Here is a 14,069-nt window from a genome sequence, read left to right as displayed (position 1 = left end):
TACAGAAGCTGATGACACATTGAAGGAGCCCTTACCTCTTAGAGTACAGAAGCCTGGAGATAGTTCTACTACCAATAAGCTACAGTAGGTGAGAATAGGGGGATTACTTATGCAGGGTGAACACATTAAAATCAAAATTTTTCTAAATGGAGACTGAGTTACATATGCAAAATGGTGCCATAATGAGTAAAGAAGGTAGAGTGGAATCATTAACATTCCTTGTAACCTGTAAAAACCAAAGGCTAAATTCCATGATGACAAGATAATAGATCCTTGGACCTGGACTCTCCTCCATCTTTGCTGATAATTTGCCGGAGTGGCCCGGGCAAGTCACATCACCTCTAAATTATTATCGCCATGTGGGTTATGTTCTATAGGTCAAATTTCTAATCATACCTAAGATAAATAGGTACATTTATCAAATCCTATTTATATTTTTCACATACATGAATTGAAATATGTGTCTGATGTATATGTAAGCTACTTTAACATTTCATGTCACTTTGATACTTTTGAAAGTCACTCTCGCGTGTACCCCACATCGTCTTTCCTTACTCAGATTTTCTTTTCCATAGAGCAAATCGGTCAGGAGATGTTGGAAAACCTCAGTCACGACAGAGAAAAGATACAGCGGGCACGTGAAAGGGTAAGCACAAGTGATACAGTTTCTTCACGTATTCGGTAAATGAGACAACGTAAAGGAAAGGTCACTGGGACATACACAGTAACAATTACATAGATGTGAGTTTGCATAAATATGGTTAGGGTGGCAGAGGGGCGTAAAGTCTGTGTAGGGGAAAAGAAAGAGAGGTGGAGAAAAAAGAAACCGACTCTATATTTCCATCCCAGAATGCCCCCAGGTGGATATTTTATTAAGCTCTGTAGCTGAGAAGGTCATTGAGGGAGATTTTGGCGTATGTCAACCTTTCAGAGTGAAAGCTATAACAATATTGATGTCTTATCCTTCCTCCATTCATTTTGTTTTTGTTTGTATTTTTAAGACGTTGTCCATTCATAAACTGAAGATGAATTACCAGGTGTACTTTAACTGTTGTCAGCCTGTGAGACACTTGCTTTTATATCCAGTTCAAGTATCCAGTTTAAAGCTCCTGGCATTACCTCTCACATGTCATTTTCGGAATCTAAGGATTTTTGTAGTTTGCATAGTTATCAGAAATGTATGTATTTTTGTATATTTAAGCATTTTCATTGTTTGGATTTTCTATCATGAAATAAATTGTTGCTCGCCATGCACTTTAGAAATAATCTAAGTGCACATAGTTTTGTTTTGATGTTGCTTTTCTCCTTCCAGCTTCGGGAAACAGATGCTAATTTAGGGAAAAGCTCCAGGATCCTGACGGGGATGTTGCGAAGGTAAGAGCAAGGTAGGGACCCATCTTCCTCTCTTTCTCTTTTTTAATACTGTTTTCATCCAGTTGTGATGGGGCATTTTACAGGCTTTTGAGCTGCTGCTCTTAGTACCCTGTGTCAAGACCCTTTTGATAATAAAACAGTACTGATATTAACTCTTGTTTGGACAGGGATACATACTAATACAGATTACAGAGAAGGTTTGAGCTAGGGGGGTTACCTCAAGCCATGGAAAAAATTAGGGTTAGACATGAAGTATTTTTTTATAGCCTGGGGAAGGCCCCATGGCAGGAGCAATCTGATTTATTTTCTATTTTGATAGCCTCCTTCTTACAGAGAGAATGCAGGCTTGTCACTATCAGGAGTACACTTGGTATTAGCTTTGCTCAAGGCTCTTTGTTGCCTTGTTTTTATTTCTTTAAGGGACACTGTTTGAGGAAGCATTTCCATTGTATGTATATACTTAAAGATGATTTATAAAATGTATGATGATTTGAATAATCTGAATTCCTATGTGCTAGCAAGCAAATGTTTATGTTCTGTATGTGCAACTAAACTTTGATGGAAAATGTGTGAGTATGAAAAAGGAAAAGAATGAGTATAGGTAATATCCTTATAAGTATATTCAGCATGAAATTATTTTACATTCAGAATCTACCAAATAAGACTGGCATCTAGCATGACTGTCAGTTTGGAACTGTAGATAGAAAAGTGAATGAGGAATGTTGAAAATGGCCTCTGGAATAGCTTCATTAGAATTTTAAAGAAGGAAATCTGCTTTATACTTGATACTATAGTGACAACTGTTTACAAATAACTAAAGTCTTCTCTGATCATGCATCCATATACAATAATTTGCTAAACATATGTTTGCCGTGTTAGGGATTTATTGTGTGTGAACCAATCAAATGTATGATTGTTTAATCTTCAAGGCCGATGATATTCTTCTGTCGGTCTGACCAGTAGCGAGCCTAAAGTTCCTGGGACGCTGGCAGCCAAGGCTGACCTAATGATATATTGCCTCTCCTTTTCCTGGACACACAGTCCCAACTCATAACCATAAACCACCAAATTCTCTGATTCAGAGTAATATGCAAATGACCTAAGAAAAACTCAAAATTCACGGAGAAGGGAAGTGGCGATTGAAAGGAATGCTTCAGTGCCTATAGACAATAAAGAAGAAAGGGGGGAAAAAACCTCTATAGCTTCCCTGGGAGGGCTCCTGCAACGTGAGCTGTAACGAATATTCTGCATATGTCTCCATTTTGTCAAATCTCATTAAAGAGTCCTCCTGCTTTATGTCAATTGCGCTGTCCAGAAATCATTCATCATTTTTAGTGTAAAAAAAATCATGTGGTTATTTAAATAATATCATATTAATGTTAAAGTTCAGCTGTCATTTAATGGTATGGCTTAATCAGATGTAGCATTTAGGAAAAATAGTTTATTCAGGCTCTTCATGGCTTTCAGGTTGGCAGATTCAAATAAGGATTTATGGGTTTTGAAACTAATGTATTTCTGTCCATGTTTCTGCTTGATGTACCTCACCCTTTAGTGCAGGACACTGCAGACAGTTATTTCAACAAATAAAGCATCTCCTCATGTTGTGTTTGAATAAATTTGCAAGTCATTTAGAGAGGGTGAAGCACAAACAACTTCTGCAACCTTCGACTGGGCTTTCTGTAGGGAAATCATACTAACATGGTCATTTAAGAAGCCTACAGAAGAAAATTACTCTCTTGAAATCTACTTGGGGTTCTCTTTGTAGGCAAACTCAGTCAATCACTGACTCATCTCATTTTGGGATGTATCTAGTGTGTGAACAGAAATAAAAATCCCCAGATGGACATCACCTTGCTATGTCTGAACCAAGGAAACTCTTAGATCTACCTGCACATATGTGTGACAATGTTTTTTACCAGGCATAGGTGGGATCTTGGTATCAGCCATGATATCTAGAGAGTTTTAATCAGTGTCGTAATCTCTTTGGGTCTTTGGGGACCAAATCCGGGTGGTGGTTTTGTTTTAGTTTCTAATTACTATCCCATGTGATATACAATTTATTTTGGACTTGGGTAAAGACATAAACATTTTTACCAAACTCTTTACTTCGTTATTTTGGTTATCCTCTAGAAAAGCAGTCTCTAGAGAAAAGGAACCAGCATTTATGTACCAGAATCTTTTATTTAATGCTCTGATTTTTCCTTCCTTGGTAACAGCCCTGCCATTCCATGGCATTTGTTTCCAGCACTGGTAAGGTTTTACTTCAGAAAGAGAAGCCACATTCTCTTACTCTTGTTCTTACCAAAACTGCATAGCTATTTCGTGTGTCGACAGGTGCTTCTGATTTAAGAATCATTATAATATTCAATCATGGGCTCAACTATCACCTTCACAAATGTATAAAAGAAATGAATGTCCTCTTTGTGCAATGTAGGTGTTTACCTGCATACAACATAGGCTTGTTTTCATATGATAAATTCTGTGTGACTGAGAATACATATTCTATAATATATCAAACTAAGGAATTATTTTTAAAAAGATTGCAGGTTGTTTTCGATTTTTTAAACCTGGGTTGCTTTTAAATTTGTAAAATGAACAGAAGTGGCTTCACCTGGCCCCTCATTTGGGTCATTTTACTCATGGTGATTAGTCTGTTGTGAAGACAGGTGAAACCCATGTTCCCATCAGTGCCAAAGTCTATACCTATGTCTGCTTGATTATCTGTAAGATTGACCAAAAGCAGAAGGGGAAACAAAAATGAGTAAGGAACAAAAATTAAGTTTATAGAATCCAGCAGCCACTAAATAATCATCTACCACTTACGATTTTTAATCTTCTATTAACTTCAAATGAGGTAAAAACCTATTTCCTTCCTTCTTTTATTCTGCTTCATTCATTCCTCAGTAAATATTAATATTTAATGCCTGTATACCAGGCCTGGGGATCCTAAAATGAAATCAGTTTTATCCTTGCCTTCAGAGCGCTTCACCTTAGTAGAGAGTGTGTGCATAAAAATGCACTATGGTAATTCACAAAATTATCTAATTCTTAAGGAAGCTATTGAAGATTCTGCAGCTCCAATTAATCTTTGTTGTCATTAAAATGGGCACCAGGAAAACAAATTACCAATAAAAAAATAAGATTTAAATAGCTATAAAACAAATGTGTTAGAAAAAAATTGGAGAAATGAAAAATGATTTGTGGACTCATAATACAAGTTTTGAAAGGGACTAAGGTAGGCAGAAAATATTGAGACACACAGTATCTAGTTTAGTGAGATAGCAACTGATTCAACCAAACAAATAAATTATCCTTCACATAACTATGCTATGTTACCAGAAGAAAAAAAACAAGGAGAAAATTGGTCCATTCAAAATTATAATAGTAACACTTGACATCAGAACGCAGCTATGGCTGATTTTCTGGAAAGTAATTTTTCTTCTGTCCTGTTGTAAGATGGAGAGCTATCTAGGGACAAACCGTTCATTTTCTGACTCTGTAGACAAAGTTTAAATAAAATGAATTCAGATAATAATGAAAATGACCGTTTATATGTGGTAACTGGGTCCCAGAAATGGATTTTCGTTGACTTTTACAAAATTCGATTATTATAATTGGTTGTCTTAAGGTATCATAGTATCACTGGGAGGCTTTAATGTTTCTCTTCACATATATGGATTTATGTGTCTGTTTTTGTGTGTACTTTCTCCTCTACCTTTGAGAGGGAAGGCTTATTCGTTCAAACACTGTTGGCAATAAGTAAAAATGAAAATAGAGATTTCAAGATTTTTAGTCAGAACAAAAGGAAATCATGATTCTATTTTCTTCTACCTCTGAAGAGTTAATAGTTGATCAATAATAGTATCTTTGTTTCTAAAATAAATCTGAAGAAGTCCTCAGGAATGTAACAAAGTTATAGTTTGAGAGCTCCTTTGACATAAATTTGGAAGACATGTTACGATTTTGTGTTGGCTCATCAACTACATTGTATATGGCTTACAAAAAGAAATGGCATACATGATATTTTTAAAAAACACTTTTCCTGTTTGACAATCTCAATATCAAATAATTTCCTCTCTCCCCTGCACTACCTATATTTGCCCCACACACCAGAATATTTCCTTCAAAAAATGAATTTTGTTTCTCCACCCAACGTAAGTATGGTAACTTGTAACTTCTTTACGCATGGACCTGCTGAGAGGTCTTTTGATGTGTAATATAAACAAAGCAGATGGTATTAAATGCAGTTGACCCAGCTAGCCCTGTTCATACAATATTACTTAATACACGTATTTTTGCTAAGAGTTACTTCTGAGTCAATCCAGGAAATAATCACCACCTATCATTGCTATCATGTTTTACATTTTAAACATAGTCTTGTTGCTTTGGTAGAATGACAAGTAAAACATCTGGAAAACTTAAATGTACTATCAAAATGATTCCTAACAGTAAGTATACTAGAAATGCCAATGCAAGATCTGCAAGCTTTGGAAATATAATTTTTTTTAATGAACAGATTTATTCTTAAATATGCCATGGCTAGATGTTTAAGCTTCTTTAAAAACTCATTCTTTTTTTCCCCCTGCTCATTTTTCCCAGGAAACATTTGGTTATATTTTAATTGTTCTTATTACAATGTCTGAAAATTCAGCATAGTTTTCAAGACGGGGAGAAACACGTCCTTGAAAATTTGCTCTCAATTTCTATGCACTGAAAAGGTATCTCCTCTCACAGTACCTTGCATTTATGTTTTCACTTCTCTCTCGCTTTCTTTCTCTCCCTCTCTCCCTCCCCGCCCTCCACTTCTCCCACTCTTTTCCTCTTTCCTTCCCTCCCTCTCTCCTTTTTTTGGTTTATCTCATTCCTTCTTCTTGGTGTGTTTTACGTACCAGTAATGAACAAATTAGTGTAGAAAATCCTGACCTCTAAGTTATTCTTCAGCTTTTAATCAAGTGCTTGTTCCTTCAGAATAAAATGATTGAATTTGCTGTAGATTCTTTGGACTTAACAGATTTAGGACCTGAGCTAGAGTAATGCTACAAAGGGAAATTTTTTTTAAAAAGTCTTAGTTCTTTTTGTGTGAATACATCTATTACTATACAGTTGACTCATTGCCTGTGTCCTATGATCTCTTCAAGGCCAACATGGGTGATGTTTTTATCAAACTAAAGAACAGCTTTTGATTTCCTTATATATGTTTCTCTTGAATAACATTCTTGTGCCTTTAAACGTAGACTTTTGGTCTAGTGTCAGACATTTAAATGCAGCATCTAAAATTATCTGTCAATGATAACTCTACCAGCTGCATTGATCGAGCCCGAAGTGTGTGTGTGTGTGTCACCCTAAACCACATGTTACACGTGTTATCTGATTTAATCCTTAACAACCCTGTGAAGGCAATATCATTATGCCCATTTTACAGATGAAGGCTAACTGAACCTAGTGAAGTTGTGTAAATTATCCAGAGTCACATCTATAGAAAGGTTCAGAATTAGGATATGAACTTATCTTGCTCTTTTGAACATACCACACAAGGTTCCAAAAGGCTAATTTACAGTTCAGAGCCAGTTTACATGAACTAATGGTGAATGAGAAGAGTAAGATGAAATTGATGAGTATTTTTATGCTGATTTTTAAGGTTACATGCTGTTATAATTCCTTTTTTTCTGTGAAATAATTATGGTAGTAAACAATTTACTCGAACTAGTTCATTGTTATAATAAACAGAAAAATAAATACTTGAACCTATTAAACATTGGCAGTCACACGTCGTCTTCCCCCCTTCCCATGCTCGCTCTCATTTTACTGGCCAAGAAATCCAGAACCCACACTCTACTGTGTCCTTTCATAACCAAAAAACTGCAACTTATGCATGCACTGAGACCTCGTAGGTGACAGGCACAGTCCTGGATATTTGGTATACTTCATCTTATTTCATCTTCATGGTAACTCTGTAAGGCAGATATTCTTTCTCTTATTTTAAGAAGTATGGGAACTGTTGTTACTATCAGCTGTTGTGAGGCAGTAGTCTGAATACTCTGCTAGTTCAACAAGTGTTGCTGGGCGAGAGTCCCAGAGGGAAGGGAGAATGCTAGCACTTACAGAAACAAGGACATAAGAAAAGAATGATGGGATTGATTATTATTATTAATTTTTAATGTTATAAAGAGTCCTAGGAAACTCTGAAAAAAGCAAATTTAAAAACATCACTTTCAAATTTATCACCTAAAATAACTATTAATTAACATTTTGATTTTAGCCTTTGCTCCCAGACTTTTTTTTTTTTAAGCAATGACAATAGTGATAATAACCAACATTTTTTCAGCATATACTGAAACCTTATTATGGACCAGGCACTGCTGTGTGCACTTTACACGTAGTGAGTCATTTAACCCTCATGAGGATTTATGCAGTAGGGACTTTGTTATCCCTATTTTGCAGACAAGAAAACCGAGGTACAGAGGGGTGAGGTTCTTGCCGAAGGCTAATAGCTAGAAAGAAAGTGGCAGAGCCAGGGCGGCTCCAGAGCCCACCTCTTACCCACCAGGGCACATGCCTCTTGACGCACACGCAGGAATTTCATTTGAATAATTAAAAGCAGGGCTGTTTTCTCCAACAAGGACAAGACTCCAGATGATACAGAGTTAGATATAAAAACAAAATTTCCTAACAATGCTACTTGTCAAACACTGGAGGGTAAGGGAGATTATAGACTCTTCACTGCACATTGTTGGTTTTTGTTGGTTTTGATTAACACCACACAGTCTATGCTCCAAAATAAAACAATTCTAAAGGGCTCCTTAAAAACACACTCAACTCAGGACTCCTTTGGCACACCGGAGCCACAGCAGATTGCCTGCAGCCCAGCTAAATAGTGGAGTCTGGTGGGGTTTGCTCGGTGCTTTCAGGAACAATTGTCTGCACATCTGTGTGGAGAATTCTATCCAGAGGAAGGGTAGGAGTCGGGCATGGTGGGAAAATAGCCCTGGAAGTGGACAACTTACATCTTGCTCTTTCCATCTCTTGTCTCGGCTCTTTCACGTGTGAGTTCCATTGTTTGTCAGGGTTTCCCCTTTTGGAGACAAAGCTTTGACCAGCCTCTCAGTGATACCCGTTGAATATAGCCATTTTTTCTTCCCAATACATCCGACAAAACTCAGCACAGAGTCTTATTGATTCTGATGGGCTCTGTTAGGTAAAAGCTCCATTAATCTGTGATCTGATGTCTATGCGTGGGACCCTGTGCAGGCAATGGACAGACTGAGAATGAGTGAGTGTAGTCCTGTTTCCAGAAAGGGGAATAGATACTGGGTAGGCAAAAACAAGAGATGTTACCTTCAGAATATTCCAGATAAACTTTTATCTACACTCTGGATCTCAGGTGAAATACCACTCTCTCCTTCAAGCCTTCTTCAGTCTCCCAGGCAGAGTGATCTGTCTTTCCTCTGACCCTTCACAGCAGTTTGCATTTCTCACAAGACACTAACATCATCTACTTTGAATTGCAGTTATTAACAGCTACTTCTTAATTTTCTTCTAGACCATTCTTATCCCCTACCTTTAACCCCAAAAGGATTTTTTTTTACAGCTCCCCACTGTATTGTGCAACCAGCTGAAATAAATAGGAGAGGAAATACAGGGAAAGAGAATAAAAGGAACCACTTTAGCACCCCCAAAGTATGGACTTTCAATAAACTCCTATACAGATTCCGAGTTAGATGCAAAATGTCCTACCTGAAAGCAAAAGCAAGAAATACGAAAATAGTCTTGGTTGAGCTTGAACGTAGCCTTCTTGCCACAAAGATGGACCCTTGATAAACGGTCAATGAAATGGTGACTAGAGTTTGTGATCGTACACACAGCACATTTCTGCCCCAAGAGAATGAGGAGTTCCAACAGGACCAGTTCTCTTCAGCATCCCGAGGTCAAGCCTCTCTTGTCTTTATCGTAAGTTACTTGTGGTCAGGGGCCTTGTCACTTTTAGCTAAGGGCCATGTTACCCTGCTATAGGCCTCATCAGTGAATAATCTTTGGAAGAATGGCTAAAACCAGTTTCAGAGTTGCTGTCTAGGTTCATATGGGTATAATTTAGTTGAAACCCTATGGGGTTTTCTTTACTGCACTTTGGTTACATGTAAACATGTTCGTTCAAAGATAAAATATGTAACTTCACAATGAGAGAATATTTTCGTCCATTATTTAATCACAATAGAAAAGCATCTTATCTTTTCCTCTTTTGTGAGCCCCAATTTGACCTAATTCTTGCATTAGTTTTCTTTTATGATTTTCCTTTTCTCCCCTGGATACATGCCATTCTTTAATGAGACGTAGAGTATGAAGGGTGCACTTTACCTTCACCATCAATGCCTTCTTTGAACACAGCCTTGAGCTGTTAACTCTAAGCAAGGAGCCCTGGGCCTTCCTTATAAACAAGTAATGGAGCCCTCAGCCCCCCTCGTAAATGGCTATTTATTAACATATACCATCACCAAACAACATTTTATAATTCCAGGCCCCCACACCATTACACCACTGTCTGCTCCATTGTAAGTTGAGGGTGGCCTTAGGCCATCTGTTTCGTTAAATGCCAGAGGCAGTGAACAATATCTGAACTTTATAAATCGAGGGTTGGGGCTTCTCCCTTCACAAATCTTCGCCTTCTGCTGCTGCTGCCGCCGCCAGCACTACCACCACCACCACCACCACCATATTTTTTGTTTGAACGCTCACATTGTACATTAGCGTATTCACACATCCATTTGAAAAGGCTTGCTGTGTTATAAGATGGGACAAAGCGAGCTCAGTCACAGCTCATGCACAGTGCAGGTGGTCAAGCTAGCTGCTCCCCAGATCAAAAGTCAAACCACTGTGAATCTGCTTTTGAAAGTGCAGTTAGGGAGACAAGGCGAGGCTTATCTGCACAAACAAGGACGAGTTATAGATATACATCACAAACGCAGGAGGACAAAAGGGGGTTTCATCATCTTGCAGGGTAAGAAAACCTTCTAATGCTAACAATTCTGAGGGCATCTCTGGAATACGTAGCTTGTTTTTGGTTTGGGTTTTTTTTTTTTCCTATAAAATTAGTCTTTTATTATGCGGCAATTGATAATTATTATTTATACTTTAGTGCTGTTCCTAAAGTAGCTAAGAATTTTTTTTTAAGCCACCTTTAGGGCAGGAAATGGCTCCTTTTCATGGTTGCATTTTATTTCTCAGCAGCGTTTAAGGACAGACTCCTATTTATACCACACAAGCAGTTTTGTCTGCTGTAAACAAAGTAAGTGGCTGGGAATTGCACTTTCCCAGAAATGTTTTCCAGGGAAGCCATAATAAGAAACAACTGTGTATATCTTGAGAACTTGTCATCTAGGTATTAAGAAAGAATTCTTTTATGGAAAAAAAAAGATCCACAGTTAAGAAATACATTCAATATCCAAAAGTATAATTGAAATATTTCTTAAATTGTGATGTTTGGCCACCTTGCTAGTATTAATTGAGGCTGTTTTCATTTTTTATTTAAAATTGACTGCAACATTTTTTGACAAAGCAGAAGCTGACATGATAGGAGGCATAATCGTTTTTTTTTTTAACTTCAATACGCTTTTTAAAATGCTAGTAACTTCTTTTGCAAAGTTATGTGAAGAACTTTGGAACTAAAATATTATTATCAATGGGGAAAATTCCAGGATGGTAAATCTGATCAAAATTTTAAAAAAGGGGTCGAAGAGGCTTAGAATTATAAAAGAACAGTATCCCAGTTTCCTGTACAATTGTAGTTTACGTGGGAGAAAGCCACTCCACTGTCCATCTTCTGATGGCTTAATGATTTTAGGATAAGGGAAAAGAAACTGTTAGTCTTTTAATTCCCAGATCAGTTAAAGATGTCTGAATCAGGTCCCCAAGTGCTTTCATGAAACCACACTATCACAAGCCATAGGGCAGTGGTTCCTTTCCTAGGGTGGGCTTCACGGAGTCTTAAACCACTGGAGTTTTCTGGAAAATTTCTGTGTAATGTATTTATATGCATCTCTCTGAGAATTTTCCATAAAATTTCCAAGAGTCTACAACCACCTCCAAAAAAGAGTTGAGAAATGAGACATAGTTGTAGAACTATGTCCTGTTTCCTAGCTAAATGCCTCTTAATTACTTTGATACTCTGGCTCATTTGAGATGTGTCGGCCTACAAGAAGCACTGATTTTGAATTTGTCCACAAACTTCAACAATAAAGTGCAAATGCAGGGATACCTTCCTTGGGAAATCAGACCATTTATCAACAGTGAGTCCTTAAAGGCAATCATAATAAGTTAAATTTATATAGGGCCTTATGCTTTATAAGGACCATTCACATGCATTATTTCATTTAAAGTTTTCTTCATAAGAACTCTGTGAATTGGTGTTATCATTGTTATCCTTGTGTTGTAATTAGGACCTGCCAAAGTTGAGTCTTGCCCAAGATCATTCCACCAAGATGGGGCAAAACCCTGGTTTTAGCCACAGAAATGTTCTTAGCAGCATTCTAGCAGTAACAACATCAGCATCTTCTTCAATAGCAACTGTTTAATGTTTACATTAAACATTAATGTGTAAAAGGGAATATGTTAGGCATTGGAGATTAAACAAACTCAAAACTCTACTCCCAGGTAGGCTTAATATCTAATTTGAGAGCCTTGGTTTACACATATTAAGCAACAACAATACATAGTGACGTGTGCTACATTGTAAGTGAGATGTCACTGCTATAGGAGATGACAGAAAAAATAACCTTCAATTTTACCTTTACCTTAAATTAGAGTTTTTTTAAATTGTAATGAAGTTTAAGAGTTTCTTCAAGCAAATAAGGAAGGCTCGAAATCACCTAACTAGATCTAACTATAAACAATTATGGAAAACCTTTTCATATGCCGTGTCCCAATTTTAGGAAAATATTGCAAATTTTCCACACTCTTGACTAAAATTACATATTTCTGAAACTTTGTGGCCTTTGAGATAATACTGCATGTTGACTATATATACTATATGTATGATTCATGAATATATGCAAAGAACAGAGGCAAAGTACATGGATTATTTTATTGTGGAATATTATTTAATAAGTGTATCACTTAAAAATATTGAATTTTTTCATGTGTTCCAATTAAATCTTTCTCATCAAATGGGCTTATAGAATTTTAGTTAGTAGAAAACTTGCACAGCCAATAAAGAAAAGCATTCATTTTCTGTTCTGTATACATGATCTGAAGCCATAGCCTTTTAGGTCTTTTAATCTGTTTGTTCAAGGCCAAGCTATTTATATGGATAATTTTTAAAGCTTCTGCATAAAGGAAAAAAAGAACATTTTATTTATTCACTGGGGGTTTTATGTGCCTTGAAATTGCATAGATAAAGTATTTTCAAGCTCATGGATCTGGAAGAGATAAAAGGTCTCTTCTTTTATAAGGCTTTATGTAAGCTTTTCAAATATACAGTTTCTCATGGCTAGAATTTTTTAAACAAAACATTATTTCACTATTATAACTGGAGATTAATGTGGGCATCTCTTTTTCCTTCCCTGAATTACGTGTTGAATTATGTGTTTAGGATTGTTTTTACTGCATTTTACTTTCTTGATTTTAACAGTTTTTGGGGGGAGTGAAATTAATTTGCCAATCTTTGTTTTTAGTATTGGATAACTGTTAATATGACTGGAATACTAAGTGTTAAATGTGAGTGGAAAACTCAAAAATCGAAAGAGTGAAGGGTATAACTTGGTTTTGCAGCATCTCAGTATGAAAGTGAAAAATTATTTACCTCCCCCTCCTTGAGAACTTTTGCTAATCCTAGCAGACTGTGAAAAGAAGAGGCATTTTTGAACTATGGGGGCAACTGGATCCATACCAGATTCCAGGTGAATATTAGTTGCTGTTAGCTCTGCCATGTCAGGGCCAAGAAACAGCTTTCCCTGGCTGGAGCATTCCCAAGCTATCACAGCCATCAGACAGGTGGGGAATAAATATTGTAGAATGGTGGGACATTTGAAGAGGAAGCTCCTGATCCCCAGGACTCAATTTGGACAGGCTTCAATTGGAGCAAACAGGTGTTCCTGGGAGGAACTGTCCTCAGATGGCTGGGGGGGTTGCCATTCTTTCACATGCATAAAAAGTTCCCCTTCCCTCTGCCCGCAGGAAAATTAGAATTAACTACAGCTTTTTCTTTTGAAATGGAAAAAGAGAAATAAAAATATGGCACCAGGTTTTGGCTCCGACTGGATTTCCGTGGAGCATGCAATCTATGATGAATGATGAGAACTCTTGAAGCAAAGCATCCTTGTAGTTTTCAACATTGGAGATGCTGTAAAAATTAGATGAATGCAAAGAATCTTTTAACCAAAAGATGTACCTATAAAGTGAAATAGTCTTTCCTTCTGTTATTCATTTGTTCATTCACCAAATATTTCTCAAATACTTGAGATTTCCTAAACACTGGGCTGAGTTCTGGGGATAAAGTATAAGACATTAAAAGTCCCTGCCCTCAAGGAGTTTAGCCTACGTGGTAATAATAGTAATTGGTTGGAACATGAACATGAACCTGAGTGGTCTTTGGGAAACTGTAGGCAGGAATGTGGTTGCTGGCATCAGAAAGATTTCTTTTTCCATGATATTACCACATTGAAGATAAAACTAACACGTTTTATTTGGGGGCATTCTTTTTAAGT

General features: G+C 36.9%; 1 protein-coding gene across 1 annotated transcript in view; it reads left to right on the top strand.

The window, feature by feature from the left end:
- Window positions 1-14,069, top strand: part of VTI1A (vesicle transport through interaction with t-SNAREs 1A) — a 415,426-nt gene that overhangs the window by 272,347 nt on the left and 129,010 nt on the right. Inside the window, exons 6-7 of the mRNA XM_012663894.1 lie at window positions 576-646; window positions 1,313-1,374. Of these exons, the coding sequence (XP_012519348.1) occupies window positions 576-646; window positions 1,313-1,374 (133 nt within the window). The remainder of the gene's footprint in view (window positions 1-575; window positions 647-1,312; window positions 1,375-14,069) is intronic.

This window comes from Propithecus coquereli, unplaced genomic scaffold (assembly GCF_000956105.1).
Source record: "Propithecus coquereli isolate 6110/MARCELLA unplaced genomic scaffold, Pcoq_1.0 Scaffold84, whole genome shotgun sequence".
Classification (NCBI taxonomy): Eukaryota; Metazoa; Chordata; class Mammalia; order Primates; family Indriidae; genus Propithecus; species Propithecus coquereli.
The sequence above is the reverse complement of the archived record's forward strand: the minus strand, read 5'-3'. Positions and strand labels throughout refer to the sequence as shown.